General features: G+C 40.1%; 1 protein-coding gene across 11 annotated transcripts in view; it reads left to right on the top strand.

Moving 5' to 3' along the window:
• Positions 1-10: 10 nt before the first annotated feature.
• Positions 11-18,117, top strand: part of LOC141403727 (uncharacterized) — a 40,723-nt gene continuing 22,616 nt past the window's right edge. For 3 of the 11 annotated variants that reach the window (XM_073986580.1, XM_073986588.1, XM_073986590.1), the window contains exons 1-2: positions 1,654-1,778; positions 8,080-8,162. Coding sequence is in view for 3 of the 11 variants with exons in the window: in XM_073986582.1 (XP_073842683.1) it covers positions 1,644-1,664; positions 8,080-8,162; positions 13,204-13,411; positions 13,707-15,191 (1,797 nt within the window). In the remaining 8 variants the exon portion in view is untranslated. Of the gene's footprint in view, positions 1,779-3,631; positions 3,995-8,079; positions 8,163-8,423; positions 8,447-13,203; positions 13,412-13,706; positions 15,317-18,117 lie in introns of those variants that run through there. The other 8 variants (XM_073986582.1, XM_073986584.1, XM_073986583.1 and 5 more) reach the window with 8 other exon arrangements.

The raw sequence follows: 18,117 nt of genomic DNA, 5'->3' as shown, positions 1-18,117 counted from the left end.
ACGTTTTGGGTCTGAAAAATATCAACAATAGGACAGAAAGATATCAAATTGATAACCCAAGGGTGCCCTTTAATATCTAAATTCTACTTTAAACGGAACCTTAAATATCAAAAAATCCGCTATTATTTTGCTTTAAGGGACCTCCTAAAAATCTTTAAAAATCCACGTTTAATGTGCTTTAAGGGACCTCCTAAAAATGTTTAAAAATCCACGTTTAGTGTGCTTTAAGGAATCTCCTAAAAATCTTTAAAAATCCACGTTTATTGTGCTTTAAGGGACCTCCTAAAATGTTTAAAAATCAACGTTTAGTGTGATTTAAGGGATCTCCTAAAAATCTTTAAAAAATCCACTTTATTCTCTTTTAATGGACCTTCTAAAAATCTTTAAAAATCCACCTTTAGTGTACTCCTAAAAATATTTAAAAAAGTACGGTTTTACTATTCTTCAAGTGGCCTTTTAAAAATCTTTAAAAAATCCACGTTTATTGTGCTTTAAGGGACCTTCTAAAAATGTTTAAAAATCCACTTTTATTGTGCATTAAGGGATCTCCTAAAAATCTTTAAAAAAAATCAACGTTTGAGTGATTTAAGAAACCTCCTAAAAATCTTAAAAAATGGGTTTATTCTGTTCAAAGGGACCCCCTAAACATCTTTAAAAAATTCACGATTATTGTTTCTAAAAAAATCCACGTTTATTTTCCTTAAAGTGAACTCCTAAAAATCTTTAAAAAATTCACCTTTATTCAGCTTTAAAGGCCCACATTAATTATTCTTCTCTAAGGGACCTCCTAAAATGTTTCAAAAATCCGTGTATATTCTTATCTAAGAGACCTCCTAAAATATCCGCGCATATTCTTTACCAAGGGACCTCCTAAAAATTTTTAAAAAATTTGCGTACATTCTCCATGGGACCTCCTAAAAATCTTTAAAAAATTCGCGTATAATCTTCTTTAATGGACTTCCTAGAAACCTTTAAAAATTTATATTTTTCTCTAAGGAAACTCCTCAAAATCTTTAAAAAATCCACGTTTATTTTGCTTTAAGGGACATCCTATAAATTTTTAAAAAATCCGCGTAGATTCTTCTCTAAGTGACCTCATAAAAATCCTTGAAAAAATTACGCATCTTCTTCTCTAAGTGAACTCCTAAGATCTTCAAAAATCAACGATTATTTTGCTTTAATTCTGCTTTAAGGGAGCTCCAAAAGATCTTTAAGAATATACTTTTTTTTTGCTCTAAGGGATTCCTTAAAATCTTGAAAAGTACAAGTTTTAAAAAATCTTTATCCATATAAATGTGTTTCCTTCAGTAAATGCCGCCTAGATTTCCTTTCCGCCTAGATTTCAAAGACCCCATAGTACGAACATTTTATTTGTCCTTCAAAGCGTCTGCGCCAAAAAACCTGCTGTTCCCTTAGAATACAGACACACAAAGCAGTGTGGACAGTTGTAAAAGGCCAAAATAAAAATACCCGGTGTCGCCAATAAAGTTTGTAGTTTTTTTAGAAATAATTAATTAAAAAAGAATTGAAAATAGAGTTATAAATCATAAAAAATAAAAGTATTCTAGAGGAAAAAGAATAAGTAAATTTATAATCCATCAATAACAAGATATAAAGTGGAATTAAGGAAAAGTGGTGATTCAATGTGTTTCGGGGGGGTGTGTGTAAGTGTTTGGAAAATTTGTTTAAAGAAAAATCACATTAAAAGGCATTAATTATAATAAAATAATAATAAATTGATATTTCATAACCAAACTTAAAAAGGATTAAACAAGAAGGTACGTGAGTTATTTAGTTTTTTTCTTCCATTGCATGGGACACCTTAATCATGGATGGCGTAGGCTCAATATTGATTTTTTAAGTTCAAGTTCATATGGTCAAGAAATTTACATACGAAACATCGAACTACATACGAAAAAGGTGGATCCTGCAGGGTTGGTTGGGAATGTTAGAACTTTGGGACATACCTAGTAAGTCGTAGGTATATGTTTTTCTTTTGAGCATTTTCTAAATGATATTTTCTATAAGTTCACAGAGTGTTGGCTCACAACTTGATCGCATTTCACCTATATTAGATATTTATTTCACTAATCCAACAGGAATCGCTGTCCACAAAAGTGTATCCGATAACATCTCTTCATGGTCCAAAACATTGAAAACAAGTATAAGGACTTCACCAATTCGCCAAAACCTTGATAAGATTATATTTTTTGCAGTAAAATACAATAGAAAGGGGTTTCCTATTCATGTCTCAAAACATAGATTTCGTTGGAACACGTACCTATAAGGAGTTCACCAATTTGCCAAATCTTTGACACTACAGAGAGTGAATGGTTCTTTAGCTTCATGAAATACATAGATATGGATTATGACAGAGTTATAGTTCATTCATTGATTAACGTACAATTTAATGCTGCGATCCTCATATCAGGCCTACTTTATGATTAGAGAACACAGACTTTGCTGCATGAAAAGAAGGTTAAACCACATTCCTCACGGAAATTCACAACCGACAATTTTGCCTATAAATAAGAAAATATTGCTAAAACGTATTCAATTTATTATAGTAACAACATACTACCAAAACTATGGATAGGTATTTCCAAGTAATTTTTAATACGATTCTTGGTTTTTGGTACCATCTAACAAAGACTCCCTTGCATTGACTTTTGCACATCGTGGGTGGAAAGGGATATTCCCGCTATAAATTCCTCTTTTAACAACAAATTATTAATAAAATAATATGTAATTGTTAGAGCAAGCTGGGTTGAAGCATTAAGCTCGGATAAAATTATAATTTTTCCTATATAGCCGGCCTTCGGCCGTGGATTTAAGACTTTCTCCTATGGACAGGAGCCAATCTAGGGAACGGGAACAACATTTTCTTTTAAATTAAACATTTTCTCTAAGTAGCCGACATTTAACAAGGGAATTTTCGGAACTTCAGAGGCCCATACCTCGGGAAGTATGGACTTCCGCAACAAATGTTATATATATTTGTGATCAGGGTAACGAGACCTACCTGTGGAAAAAGTTTGGTCCCGATCCGAGCTTAATGCTTCAACTCATCTTAAGCCTAATTGTTTACGATGCATTATATAAATTTACAGGGATTTGTTTTCCCTGACAGAAACTCTCTAATATGTATCTGACTTTTGCATTAAAATAAGAAGGAAAACGGAAGATTTGCATTTTAAACTCACCTTTAGATAAAAATTATTGATAAATTGTGTTAAATTAGGTATCAAAACATTCAACAAGTATTTTTTTTTGACTTTTCTATTCTCTCACAGTCACTCCCGCACATTCATTAGCACTCTTAAAAGGAAACTAAATAAAAACACAGTAAATTTAATTTTAATCTATAATCAATACATTTTTACAGAAAATATGCGGTTATTTATTTTCTTATCTCCTATTTTGCTACTAATTTATTATTAAATAAACAATTAAACAATTCCCAATACAGTGGTCGATAAACAAAGAGAGAGAGACAGAGAGCAACAATAGATCGCATTGAGAGAGAAATTTCATTCATATTCCACAATGTTTTGCTTGACATTTGCCAGCAGCAATTTGTAAACAAACCGTGTACATGAGAGATTTGTTTATCGATTTTTGTATGTGGAACGACAGATGTTGTGGGTTGTGGATTTTGTATGGCACACAGAGTTGTATTTTTAATCATACGAAACAGAAGCTCAAAAGCAAAATCCACAACAATAAATTGTATTTTTTGTAGAATATTTGATTAGTGGGTAAAAAATCAATAATTAAAGGAAAGAAAACATTGCAATAGAACTAAAAACAAGATCTTTTCGCAAATGTATTGGAGATTCCTTTAAAAAGTGAACAAATAATTGTGTAAATTAGTTGAAAAGTTAGCTATGAAAACAAAGTGCGAGCATCATATTTGCTAAAAAAAAACGTGAAAAAAGATTGCAGAGACGCCACCAACTCCCCGCTTGAAAGCGTTTTGGAACTGTGGTTTGTGGTATGTATTCATGGGAAAAAATCAAAGGAAATGACTAAATAAAATACGCATATTTTGTAGATCAATAGGATGTCATTGTTGGTGCTGGGCAAAAAGAAGTAGCCCAGTTAGTGTTTTGGTTTATGTTGCGAAATTCCATTGAAGAACCTAAACTACCTTTTGTTGATTTTGGCGTGTAGCATTTAGGATAAGCGATACTAAGCCACTTCGCATGTCGCATGGCTTAATTCTTAATTGATATTTTAAGGTCTATAGAGGCAGTATTTTTATATTTCATTTGTAGATTGACAACCCGATACCATTACCTGTATTCATGCTGCCTTTTTGGAAGATTTTTTTTTCAAACACATCAAGTAATTGCCTCATCCAATAATAATACATTCATCGTTCAGCCAACACCCACGATATGGGTTTGTTTGATTAGGTTCACCCTATAGACGTGGACCAAACAAGTAATCCACTTAATTGCAAGCGATAATAATGTCCATATACAGCACAGTTAGGAAACTCTAAATGTCATTTACACTGCATTGACGTGTTTTGATAGATCTTAAGAGGGCTTAATAGCCATCTACACTGCATTGGATAACCCTACATTTAATCCTGAACTACAGTAGGTAACCTTAGTCCGTGTTTAGACACACAAATTTTTCGGGAAAGTAAATTCAGTTTTTGGGCAATAGGGGGTAGGAAAGAGTATTGAGGAGCTCTTTCCTCTCCGCTCTCTCCCAAAAAACTCAATTTACTTTCCCGATAAATTTGTGTGTCTTAACACAGACTTAACCCAGATATGCCCAACGTCCTATATATAGGACACACAAAATTCTTGCTAATTTGGTATGTTATGTTTATCAAAGTACCGTTTATTTTGGTGATATACTCAGTACACATCTGTAGCTCTTGGGATATTATGTGATTCCATTACTTTGAGCTACTATTTTTGAGTTTTGAGGTCTAGTTCATAGAAGTTGCCACCTATCGCTTAGTTTTTGCAATGATTTGCGTTATGACCGATTAATTATTGGGTAGTTTTATAACGAAAACATACACGATGTGGAGCCTACTACGAAAAAACGTTAACTAGATGCCGAAAAGGTGTTTTTGGACTATATGTCAAATGTTTTGTGACCCATAACTCCCAGTTATATGATAAAACCATGTGTTCAAAAGTGGCCTCAAAAACCACTTTTTTGAAAAAATTTTTAAAAAACTTACAAACATACTGTTATTATTTCACATTTGCTTCTAAAATAATATAAAAATACTTTTAAAATGATCACGATCAAGCAATGGGCATATCTGGGTTAAGGGCCATCAGCACTGAGGTCCATCTCATGTTTAAAATTTTTCCTTTTAAAGAGAGAGTAAAGAGAGTAAGAGACTTTTACTATATAACAAGGCGTAGACCGTGTATCTACTCCAAAGTAGAGGTCCCTAAGTAAAATATCTTCTAAGGTAGGGAACAAATTGAATACTCTACCAGCTGACTGAAAAAATCTGAAAATTTTTTTTAAATTGTAAGTTTTTTCTAATTTGCCGGCCTTCGGCCGGGGATTTATGACTTTCTCCTATGGACAGGAGCCAATTTAGGGCACGAAAACAACATTTTTTTAATTTATTTTTTTTTTTTGAAGCATTGTGGCGTTTTTTTTTTTATTGGGATAGCGTTTTTCAAAATAGTCTGGCTTAATCCCATTGTTGTTGTTTTAATATTTTAAAACAACTATTTTATTAGTGGAAAAGATTTGGCATTGTTCGCCAAGGGGTAAGGCAGGGAATACTATAGTTTCGATCCACGCCACTGGATCTCATCAGTTCCCTTGTTTCTTGTTTGTGAATATTCTCCACCGAAGTTATTTTTCAATAACTTCTTCAACAAGAAACTTTTTATACCCAAACATCAATCGTCAGCTCGAAGTATAAAGGTAAGTAAAGAAAAAAGTTCAATGAGAAGTTTTTCCTTGGCAACCTCATACAACTCCGACGAAAGTGTCTGCGAAACAATTCAAACCTCTTCCACTTGTATGTGTCGTCGAATTTTGACGAATGCACACACCAAAATTTGGTTGGTCTGCTTTACAGCAAAAACAACACACGTCGTGCCAGTGTCTTCAATTTGAAGCATTGTGGCGTTTTTATACCCTCCACCATAGGATGGGGGTATATTAAGTTTGTCACTACGTTTGTAACTACTCGAAATAATCATTGTAGACCCCACAAAATATATATATTCTTGATCAGCGTGCAATTCTACATCGATATAGCCATGTCCGTCCGTCTGTCCGTCTGTCTGTCTGTCCGTCTGTCCGTCTGTGGAAATCACTCTAGCGTCCGAACGGATTGACGTAGGTTGATGAAATTTTGGGAAAATATGTTATATTTACGTAGGACTTTTGGTATTGAAAACGGGCTATGTAGGTCCACGCTTTCGTATAGCCCCCATACAAAATGACGCGTGACGCGCCGTCGTTTTAAGGAATTTTTAAGATATTTGGCCCATTTTACCACCGAATTGATTGTAATTTGGTACTTTGTGTCTCCAGAGGCCAAAAAATATTCCTACCAAAGTTGGGTTATATAGGTCCACGTTTTGGTATAGCCCCCATATAATGCCCCATATAAAGTACGCGTCATTTTAATATATTTTGAATGTATTAGACCCATTTGACCACAGAATTGGTTGTAATTTGGTATTTTGTGTCTTCAAAGGTCAAAAAACATTCCTACCAAAGTTGGGTTATATAGGTCCACGTTTTGGTATAGCCCCCATATAAGGCCCCTTATAAAGTACGCGTCATTTTAATATATTTTGAATGTATTTGACCCATTTGACCAAAGAATTGGTTGTAACTTTGTATTTTGTGTTTCCAGAGGCTAAGAAACATTTCTACCATAAAATGTTTATATAGGTCCACGTGTTGATATACCCCCCATAATACGATATCTCCCGATTTTCGATATTTTGAACGTTCTAGCCTCATTATCACACCGAGATGGCTGAAATTTGGTATTTAGTCTTCTTTAGGCGTATAAAACTTTCCCCCAGAAATTTGTAGGTATAGGTCCACGCCATCATATAGCCCCCATAGAACGGTACCTTCCGAATTTCGGTATTTTGAAGGTTGTGGCCACATTAATTCACCGAAATGGCTGAAATTTGTGGTGGAGGGTATAAAAAGTTCGGCCCGACCGAACTTAACGCTTTTCTTACTTGTTTTTTTATTGGGATAGCGTTTGCAATTTTGTTTTTTCAAAATAGTCTGGCTTAATCCCATTGTTGTTGTTTTAATATTTTAAAACAACTATTTTATTAGTGGAAAAGATTTGGCATTGTTCGCCAAGGGGTAAGGCAGGGAATACTATAGTTTCGATCCACGCCACTGGATCTCATCAGTTCCCTTGTTTCTTGTTTGTGGATATTCTCCACCGAAGTTATTTTTCAATAACTTCTTCAACAAGAAACTTTTTATACCCAAACATCAATCGTCAGCTCGAAGTATAAAGGTAAGTAAAGAAAAAAGTTCAATGAGAAGTTTTTCCTTGGCAACCTCATACAACTCCGACGAAAGTGTCTGCGAAACAATTCAAACCTCTTCCACTTGTATGTGTCGTCGAATTTTGACGAATGCACTTTCTTACTTTAACAAGGGAATTTTCGGAACTTCAGGGGCCCATATCTCGGGAAGTATGGACTTCCCCCAACAAACTTTACATTTTTGTAATCAGGACGTAAAGATCTACCTGTGGTAAACATTTCAGATTTTCCGCCAGCTGGTAGAGTATTCTATTTCTTTTCCAACTATCAATATCAACACTATACTATGTGAGTTTACATTGGTTTTGGAAACTAATGGTATAGGTAGTCATTAGATACTATGTAGAGGGGATCCTAAGGATATTATACTCGTTGATTAAGGGACCAAACAGACATTTTTTCTACGTGGCGTATGCCCCCCAAGTTTCATTAATTAATTTTAGTTATATGGGCATTTGGTCTTTTCTGATTATTATTTTTTTTTTCTGATATCCATTCAATATTTTAGTCTTCAAAGAGTTTAACCCATTTTTATCTTTTACCATTTCAGTTGAAACATTACTTGCAGTTGTCTCCTGTCCACATCATATGGGAAGTTCCGTATACCAATAATCTACCTGCCAACATTAACAGGTAGGTCATTAAAAACTATATTCATATTTTATTAGCCGTAATATTAAGAAAATTTGAGCTGACAATTTGTGTTACAAAAGAAAAGAGATTAAGGTCAACAAGTTGTCATTTCCTAAGAAAGGCAAAGTGTTTAAATTTCCTTGAGAAGTTGTCTTAGCGAGGAACTAAGTATCTCAAAGGCATTAATATTTTGAAAATCGTGGTGTCTGTCCATCGAGCCCCCATAAACATATAAACGGTATATAGGTATATAACAATTTTACAAATAACGACTGAGCAAAGAGGTAAGTATTTTTTACAAAATGTTCATGTGAAACGTGATCTTCATTGAATCTTTGAAGTGTGGGATATTTCCTAATTAACACTCATGTGCAGTACTTGAATTTAACTCTTTTTTACAGAATTATCTGACATCGCCATAATGACATTCGTTCCTCGTTTGTAATGATAACTCATACGTTGAATAACACTATAATAGATACATCTGCTCTCCACCATGTGATGCAGTCTAAACACCCATCGATTATCGTTAGAGTCACTTACTCATATACTAGACGTTGTATGACCCCTAGAATAACTTAAGGTCCTCTACCGTAATAGAGATTATCTTGAGGGTTCTCCACCATTGAATAGACAACCGCCCAAGTGTTCTCTACTATTGATTACGACTACTCATATGGGTCCAATAGTACTCTACCATAGAGTAGAAGACCACAATAGTCCTCTACTACACAGAAGACGACCCGAAAGGGTGCTCCACTATGATGTAGACGACTCCAAGGTTTCTCTACCATGGAGCCAACGACCCTAAGGGTCCTCTACTATAGAGTAGACGATTTAAAGGGTCCTCTAATATAGAGTAGACGATTTAAAGGGTACTCTAATATAGAGTAGACGACCACAAGGGTCCTCTACTATAGAGTAGACGACACCAAGGGTCCTCTACTATAGAGTAGACGACCCCAAGGGTCCTCTACTATAGAGTAGACGAATTCAAGGGTCCTCTTCTATGTAGTAGACGACTCCAAGGGTCCTCTACTATAGAGTAACCGATCTGAGTGGTCCTCTACTATGGAGTAGACGACACCAAGGATACTATAGTATAGAGTAGACGACCCCAAAGGTCCTCTACTATAGAGTAGACGACCACAAGGGTCCTCTACTATAGAGTAGACGGCCCCAAGGATCCTCTACTATAGAGTAGACGACCCCAAGGGTCCTTTACTATGTAGTAGATGAATTCAAGGGTCCTCTTCTATGTAGTAGACGACTCCAAGGGTCCTCTACTATAGAGTAACCGATCTGAGTGGTCCTCTACTATGGAGTAGACGACACCAAGGATACTATAGTATAGAGTAGACGACCCCAAGGGTCATCTACTATAAAAAGAAGACCCCAAGGGTCCTCTACTATGCGGTAGACGACGCCAAGGATACTATAGTATAGAGTAGACGACCCCAAGGGTCATCTACTATAAAAAGAAGACCCCAAGGGTCCTCTACTATGCGGTAGACGACCCCAAGAGTCCTCTACTATGCGGTAGACGACCCCAAGGGTCCTCTACTACAGAGTAGACGACCCCAAGGGTCCTCTACTACAGAGTAGACGACCCCAAGGGTCCTCTACTATAGAGTAGACGACCACAAGGGTCCTCTACTATAGAGTAGACGACCCCAAGGGTCCTCTACTATAGAGTAGACGACCCCAAGGGTCCTCTACTATAGAGTAGACGACCCCAAGGGTCCTCTACTATAGAGTAGACGACCCCAAGGGTCCTCTACTATAGAGTAGACGACCCCAAGGGTCCTCTACTATAGAGTAGACGACCCCAAGGGTCCTCTACTATAGAGTAGACGACCCCAAGGTTTCTCTTCTATGTAGTAGACGATCCCAAGGGTCATCTACTATAAAAAGAAGACCCCAAGGGTCCTCTACTATGAAGTAGACGACCCCATTGGTCCTCTACTATGGAGTAGGCGACCCCATTGGTCCTCTACTATGGAGTAGGCGACCCCAAGGGTCCTATACTATAGAGTAGACGACCCCAAGGTCCTCTACTATAGAGTAGACGACCCCAAGGTCCTCTACTATAGAGTAGACGACCCCAAGGGTCTTCTACTATGCAGTAGCCAACCCCAAGGGTCCTCTACTATAGAGTAAACGACCCCAAGGGTCCTCTACTATAGAGTAGACGACCCCAAGGGTCCTCTACTATAGAGTAGACGACCCCAAGGGTCCTGTACTATAGAGTAGACGACCCCAAGGGTCCTCTACTATAGAGTAGACGACTCCAAGGGTCCTCTACTATAGAGTAGACGACCCCAAGGGTCCTCTACTATAGAGTAGACGACCCCAAGGGTCCTCTACTATAGAGTAGACGACCCCAAGGGTCCTCTACTATAGAGTAGACGACCCCAAGGGTCCTCTACTATAGAGTAGACGACCCCAAGGGTCCTCTACTATAGAGTAGACGACCCCAAGGGTCCTCTACTATAGAGTAGACGACCCCAAGGGTCCTCTACTATAGAGTAGACGACCCCAAGGGTCCTCTACTATAGAGTAGACGACCCCAAGGGTCCTCTACTATAGAGTAGACGACCCCAAGGGTCCTCTACTATAGAGTAGACGACCCCAAGGGTCCTCTACTATAGAGTAGACGACCCCAAGGGTCCTCTACTATAGAGTAGACGACCCCAAAGGTCCTCTGCTATGGAATAGACGACCACAAGGGTCCTCTACTATAGAGTAGACGACCACAAGGGTCCTCTACTATAGAGTAGACGACCCCAAAGGTCCTCTGCTATGGAGTAGACGACCACAAGGGTCCTCTACTATAGAGAAGACGACCACAAGGGTCCTCTACTATAGAGTAGACGACCGCAAGGGTCCTCTACTATAGAGTAGACGACCCCAAGGGTCCTCTACTATAGAGTAGACGACCCCAAGGGTCCTCTACTATAGAGTAGACGACCCCAAGGGTCCTCTACTATAGAGTAGACGACCCCAAGGGTCCTCTACTATAGAGTAGACGACCCCAAGGGTCCTCTACTATAGAGTAGACGACCCCAAGGTTTCTCTTCTATGTAGTAGACGATCCCAAGGGTCATCTACTATAAAAAGAAGACCCCAAGGGTCCTCTACTATGAAGTAGACGACCCCATTGGTCCTATACTATAGAGTAGACGACCCCAAGGTCCTCTACTATAGAGTAGACGACCCCAAGGTCCTCTACTATAGAGTAGACGACCCCAAGGGTCCTCTACTATAGAGTAAACGACCCCAAGGGTCCTCTACTATAGAGTAGACGACCCCAAGGGTCCTGTACTATAGAGTAGACGACCCCAAGGGTCCTCTACTATAGAGTAGACGACCCCAAGGGTCCTCTACTATAGAGTAGACGACCCCAAGGGTCCTGTACTATAGAGTAGACGACCCCAAGGGTCCTCTACTATAGAGTAGACGACTCCAAGGGTCCTCTACTATAGAGTAGACGACCCCAAGGGTCCTCTACTATAGAGTAGACGACCCCAAGGGTCCTCTACTATAGAGTAGACGACCCCAAGGGTCCTCTACTATAGAGTAGACGACCCCAAGGGTCCTCTACTATAGAGTAGACGACCCCAAGGGTCCTCTACTATAGAGTAGACGACCCCAAGGGTCCTCTACTATAGAGTAGACGACCCCAAGGGTCCTCTACTATAGAGTAGACGACCCCAAGGGTCCTCTACTATAGAGTAGACGACCCCAAGGGTCCTCTACTATAGAGTAGACGACCCCAAGGGTCCTCTACTATAGAGTAGACGACCCCAAGGGTCCTCTACTATAGAGTAGACGACCCCAAGGGTCCTCTACTATAGAGTAGACGACCCCAAGGGTCCTCTACTATAGAGTAGACGACCCCAAGGGTCCTCTACTATAGAGTAGACGACCCCAAGGGTCCTCTACTATAGAGTAGACGACCCCAAAGGTCCTCTGCTATGGAATAGACGACCACAAGGGTCCTCTACTATAGAGTAGACGACCACAAGGGTCCTCTACTATAGAGTAGACGACCCCAAAGGTCCTCTGCTATGGAGTAGACGACCACAAGGGTCCTCTACTATAGAGTAGACGACCACAAGGGTCCTCTACTATAGAGTAGACGACCCCAAAGGTCCTCTGCTATGGAGTAGACGACCACAAGGGTCCTCTACTATAGAGTAGACGACCGCAAGGGTCCTCTACTATAGAGTAGACGACCCCAAGGGTCCTCTACTATAGAGTAGACGACCACAAGGGTCCTCTACTATAGAGTAGACGACCCCAAGGGTCCTCTACTATAGAGTAGACGACCCCAAGGGTCCTCTACTATAGAGTAGGCGACCACAAGGGTCCTCTACTATAGAGTAGACGACCAAGGGTCCTCTACTATAGAGTAGGCGACCCTAAGGGTCCTCTACTATAGAGTAGACGACTCCAAGAGTCCTCTACTATAGAGTAACCGATCTGAGTGGTCCTCTACTATGGAGTAGACGACACCAGGGATACTCTAGTATGGAGTAGATGACCCCAAGGTTCCTGTACTATAGAGTACACGACCCTAGTAGATGACCCTAGGATTTCTCTTTTATGGAGTAAACGATCGCAAGTGTTCTCGGCTATGGAGTACATGAACCCAAGGCCCCTCTCCTATGTTGTCGAAGTCTCCAAGGGTCTTCTACTATGGAGTCGAAGGCCCCAAGAGTCTTTTACTATAGAGTAGGTGAACCCAACAGTCCGTACTTTAGACCTGCCGATCTCTACGATTCTCCACTTCAAATTAGGTGGAACCTATGATTCTAGGGATTTCCATTATAGATTAAATAACGGCGAGGTTCGTGCTATATATACTGTAGATCCTATGCTATAGAATAAATGAACCAAGATTTAAGAGTCATTAATTTTGTATGAACCTGAGGTAGATTGATTGCAATTTTTTAACTCGAACTTAAAACTACTCAACGTTTTTTTACAAAAAGTTTCTCTAAAACGATTTTTCCTTTTTTTGGTTTCTTTTTAATAGAACTTTGTTCCTTCTCTGCCCATTTATTTTGTGGCATAACTCGCTCTCGAAAAATTTTATAGATGGTGGGAAATGCTCTGCAAAGATGTCTCAGAAGAATAGCTGCCGTTTATGTGTGAAGTGGTGCGAAAACTTTAAAAGTCTTTACGATGATAGTGGTCAACCAAATGCCTTATACGAAATCATTGTAAAATATTTTCATCCCACGGTAAGAATGATGATGATGATGATCAACACCCACCCTCCCATCATGCATATATGTTAACATTTATTGGTAAATTGCTACGTAAAAGCGATTGGATTGGCCACCGAAAGTCGTCTCGCCCATGACACAAACAAAAACGCAAGCTACTTCTGAGATGTGAAAAGCATTTTTTCTTTTGCAAATTCCGAACAACTTCAAGTGAAATTTGTTACTGAAACACCCTCCACTCGCTTTGGTAGTAATTTATCACTAAATTGCCTTGTTTTGTAAAAATCTGTTAATTGATTTTAAATCTTAGGTTTTGAATATCGAAAAGTACACCTACCTACATGGAATTTGTCGCCAATGTTGGATTCACATCAAAGAGTTTACAACTTTTCAAAAATCCATTAAAGAGGCCCAAATAAATCTACTCAGTTCCTTTCCTGAGTTTCTAAATGATGCAAAATTGGAAGAGGACTTTGAGTGTGGCAACAATGCAGAGAATATTCAATTTGTCATAACCTCAAATGTTAACATCAAAGATGAATTTGACGATAATGAAGCGGGGGTAACATGTGAGGAATATCTTGAAGATGATTACAATAACTCTCCGCATAGTCAACAGTATGAAACAAATGTTATTAATATAGAAGAATTAAGTGATGGAGATGTTGGTAATTTTGAAGGTGAGGGAGGAGAATCAATTTTACTTAACAACGATGAAGCTGAAGACGATGAGGCCAACCAAATGGAATTGTTACGTTTGCAAAATGAATTTGAACAGCAGCAGCAACAACACAATATTGATGAAATGAATGCTGCTTCTGGGTCCTCGAATTATAACTCCCACGATTTTCAGGAAATACCACAAAGTAACAATGAAATTCCCAGCGAAAGTCAGGTAGCCCAGGATTTATATCATGATCCATGGAACGAAGAAATGACAATTGTGGCGGAAGATTTGCCATTTGGTGATGGCTCTCACACACAATTTACCCACGATGAAGGACAAGAAGTCTTTAACCCATCAACGGATACTGGCCAAGCCACAAATGAGGACTCCTCAATAGTCTTACTAAATGATGAATATCAGCTAGAACCTGCAATGATTTTTAAATGTAAATTTTGTGGCTACTTTTGGAAATCCAAAAAGGAATTGAAATCCCATGTCATGCAGCAGCATAGGGAACAATTGAGGAAAAACAGAAACACGCCGCAAACCAGCAGCAGCATTACCTCCAACAATCGGAGTTTACTGCAAGCGCCCAAAGAACGCCTTACACAAAGCCCAGCTCAACACAATTCCAAGCCCCCAGAAACGCTATTAAAACAAAGCAGTCACCATCATCAACCGCTTCCTCCACTAATTCCAAAGAAATATATACTCAATAAAGATCTGAAAACGAATACCACTGTATCCAAAACAAAAAGCGTTGATGATTTCAAACTCCTGCAATTGGAATGCAAAGCCTGTACAAAATGTTTTAATACCGAAAAGGAATTCAATGGGCATCGTTGTATACGCACCATTATTAAGCCGAGAACTGAAATTGCCGTGGGCAAGAGGACCTTTAAAATACCAGTCACAGCAACTAAAATGTTGCAGCATTCAAAAAGTTTACAAAACAAATCACAATCTTCGTCTTCTTCGGCCTCCGCTGCCGCAGCCAATGCTCCCAGTTGGATATATGCCTGTGCATTTTGTCCGAAATCTTATTCAACATATGGTGAACTGAATCACCATCGTGAAAAGGAACATCCTTTGGAACAGAATACAAAATATCTTAAAATTCTGCGATAAAATAACATTTTAATTTATTTTTATTATTCTTTAGTTTTGATTGAAATAATTTGGTAATTTTTGATTATTTCCTTTTCGGCGGAATTGAAATAAAATAAAAAAAATATAATTTTGTAATAAATAAATTAAGGAAATTTGTTTTTTATTTTAGATTTATGGAATAAGCCTTAATTACTCTTCTAAACAACAGGTTTTTTCTACTTTATATAGGATGAAACCATGGTTTATCTACTCTACAGTAGACGACCCCATGGTTCATCTACTCTACAGTAGACGACCCCATGGTTCATCTACTCTACAGTAGACGACCCCATGGTTCATCTACTCTACAGTAGACGACCCCATGGTTCATCTACTCTAAAGTAGGCGACCCCAGGGTTCATCTACTCTACAGTAGACGACCCCAGGGTTCATCCACTCTACAGTAAACGACCCCAGGGTTCATCTACTCTACGGTAGACGACCACTGGGTTCATCTACTCTACAGTAGACGACCCCAGGGTTCATCTACTCTACAGCAGACGACCCCAGGGTTCATCTACTGTACAGTAGACGACCCCAGGGTTCATCTACTCTACAGTAGCCGACCCCAGGGTTCATTTACTCTACAGTAGACGACCCCAGGGTTCATATACTCTATAGTAGACGACCCCAGGGTTCATCTACTCTATAGTAGACGACCCCAGGGTTCATCTACTCTATAGTAGACGACCCCAGGGTTCATCTACTCTATAGTAGACGACCCCAGGGTTCGTCTACTCTATAGTAGACGACCCCAGGGTTCATCTACTCTACAGTAGACGACCCCAGGGTCCATCTACTCTATTGTAGACGACCTCAGTGTTCATCTACTTTACAGTAGACGTCCCCAGGGTTCATCTACTCTACAGTAGACGAGCCCCGGGTACATCTACTCTACAGTAGACGAGCCCAGGGTTCATCTACTCTACAGTAGACGACCCCACGGTTCATCTACTCTACAGTAGACGACCCCACGGTTCATCTACTCTACAGTAGACGACCCCACGGTTCATCTACTCTACAGTAGACGACCCCACGGTTCATCTACTCTACAGTAGACGACCCCAGGGTTCATCTACTCTACAGTAGACAACCCCAGGGTTCATCTACTCTACAGTAGACAACCCCAGGGTTCATCTACTCTACAGTAGACGACCCCAGGGTTCATCTACTCTACAGTAGACGACCCCAGGGTTCATCTACTCTACAGTAGACGACCCCAGGGCTCATCTACTCTACAGTAGACGACCACAAGGTTCATCTACTCTATAGTAGCCGACCCCAGGGTTCATCTACTCTACAGTAGCCGACCCCAGGGTTCATCTACTCTACAGTAGACGACCCCAGGGTTCATCTACTCTACAGTAGACGACCCCAGGGTTCATCTACTCTATAGTAGACGATCCCAGGGTTCAACTACTCTACAGTAGACGACCCCAGGGTTCATCTACTCTACAGTAGACGACCCCAGGGTTCATCTACTCTACAGTAGACGACCCCAGGGTTCATCTACTATATTGTAGACGACCTCAGTGTTCATCTATTCTACAGTAAAGGTCCCCAGGGTTCATCTACTCTACAGTAGACGACCCCAGGGTTCATCTACGCTACAGTAGACGACCCCAGGGTTCATCTACGCTACAGTAGACAACCCCAGGGTTCATCTACTCTACAGTAGACAACCCCAGGGTTCATCTACTCTACAGTAGACAACCCCAGGGTTCATCTACTCTACAGTAGACGACCCCAGGGTTCATCTACTCTACAGTAGACGACCCCAGGGTTCATCTACTCTACAGTAGACGACCCCAGGGCTCATCTACTCTACAGTAGACGACCACAAGGTTCATCTACTCTATAGTAGCCGACCACAAGGTTCATCTACTCTATAGTAGCCGACCCATCTACTCTACAGTAGCCGACCCCAGGGTTCATCTACGCTACAGTAGACGAGCCCAGGTTTCATCTACTCTACAGTAGACGACGCCAGGGTTCATCTACACGACGCCAGGGTTCATCTACTCTATTCTACAGTAAAGGTCCCCAGGGTTCATCTACTCTACAGTAGCCGACCCCAGGGTTCATCTACTCTACAGTAGACGACCCCAGGGTTCATCTACTCTACAGTAGACGACCCCAGGGTTCATCTACTCTACAGTAGACAACCCCAGGGTTCATCTACTCTACAGTAGACAACCCCAGGGTTCATCTACTCTACAGTAGACGACCCCAGGGTTCATCTACTCTACAGTAGACGACCCCAGGGTTCATCTACTCTACAGTAGACGACCCCAGGGTTCATCTACTCTACAGTAGACGACCCCAGGGCTCATCTACTCTACAGTAGACGACCACAAGGTTCATCTACTCTATAGTAGCCGACCACAAGGTTCATCTACTCTATAGTAGCCGACCCATCTACTCTACAGTAGCCGACCCCAGGGTTCATCTACGCTACAGTAGACGAGCCCAGGTTTCATCTACTCTACAGTAGACGACGCCAGGGTTCATCTACACGACGCCAGGGTTCATCTACTCTATTGTAGACGACACCAGGTTTTATGTACTCTAAAGTTGGCGGTCTCACCAAACGTCTTTTCTATAGTAGACGATCCATAGGGTATTACGTAGTAGACGATCCCATGTGATATCTATTGTATAGCAGACGGACATTTATTGTGTAGTAGACTACCCCATGGGGCATCTACGGTATAGAAGACGATCCCTAGGGGCATCTACCTCACAATAGGCGGCCCCATGGACATCTACTGTATAGTAGACGACCCCAATGGGTATCTACTGTATAGTAGACGAACCCATGGGACATCTAATTAATATTAGTAAACGTCTAATGTATAGTAGACGGGATTTACCATGCAATAGGCGGTCTCATGGGACATCTGCT

The sequence above is a fragment of the Musca autumnalis genome, unplaced genomic scaffold (genome assembly GCF_047663935.1).
Source record: "Musca autumnalis isolate F117 unplaced genomic scaffold, ASM4766393v1 scaffold_4, whole genome shotgun sequence".
NCBI classification, from domain to species: domain Eukaryota; kingdom Metazoa; phylum Arthropoda; class Insecta; order Diptera; family Muscidae; genus Musca; species Musca autumnalis.
Note: the sequence above shows the minus strand (reverse complement) of the source record. Positions and strands in the feature narration are given on the sequence as shown.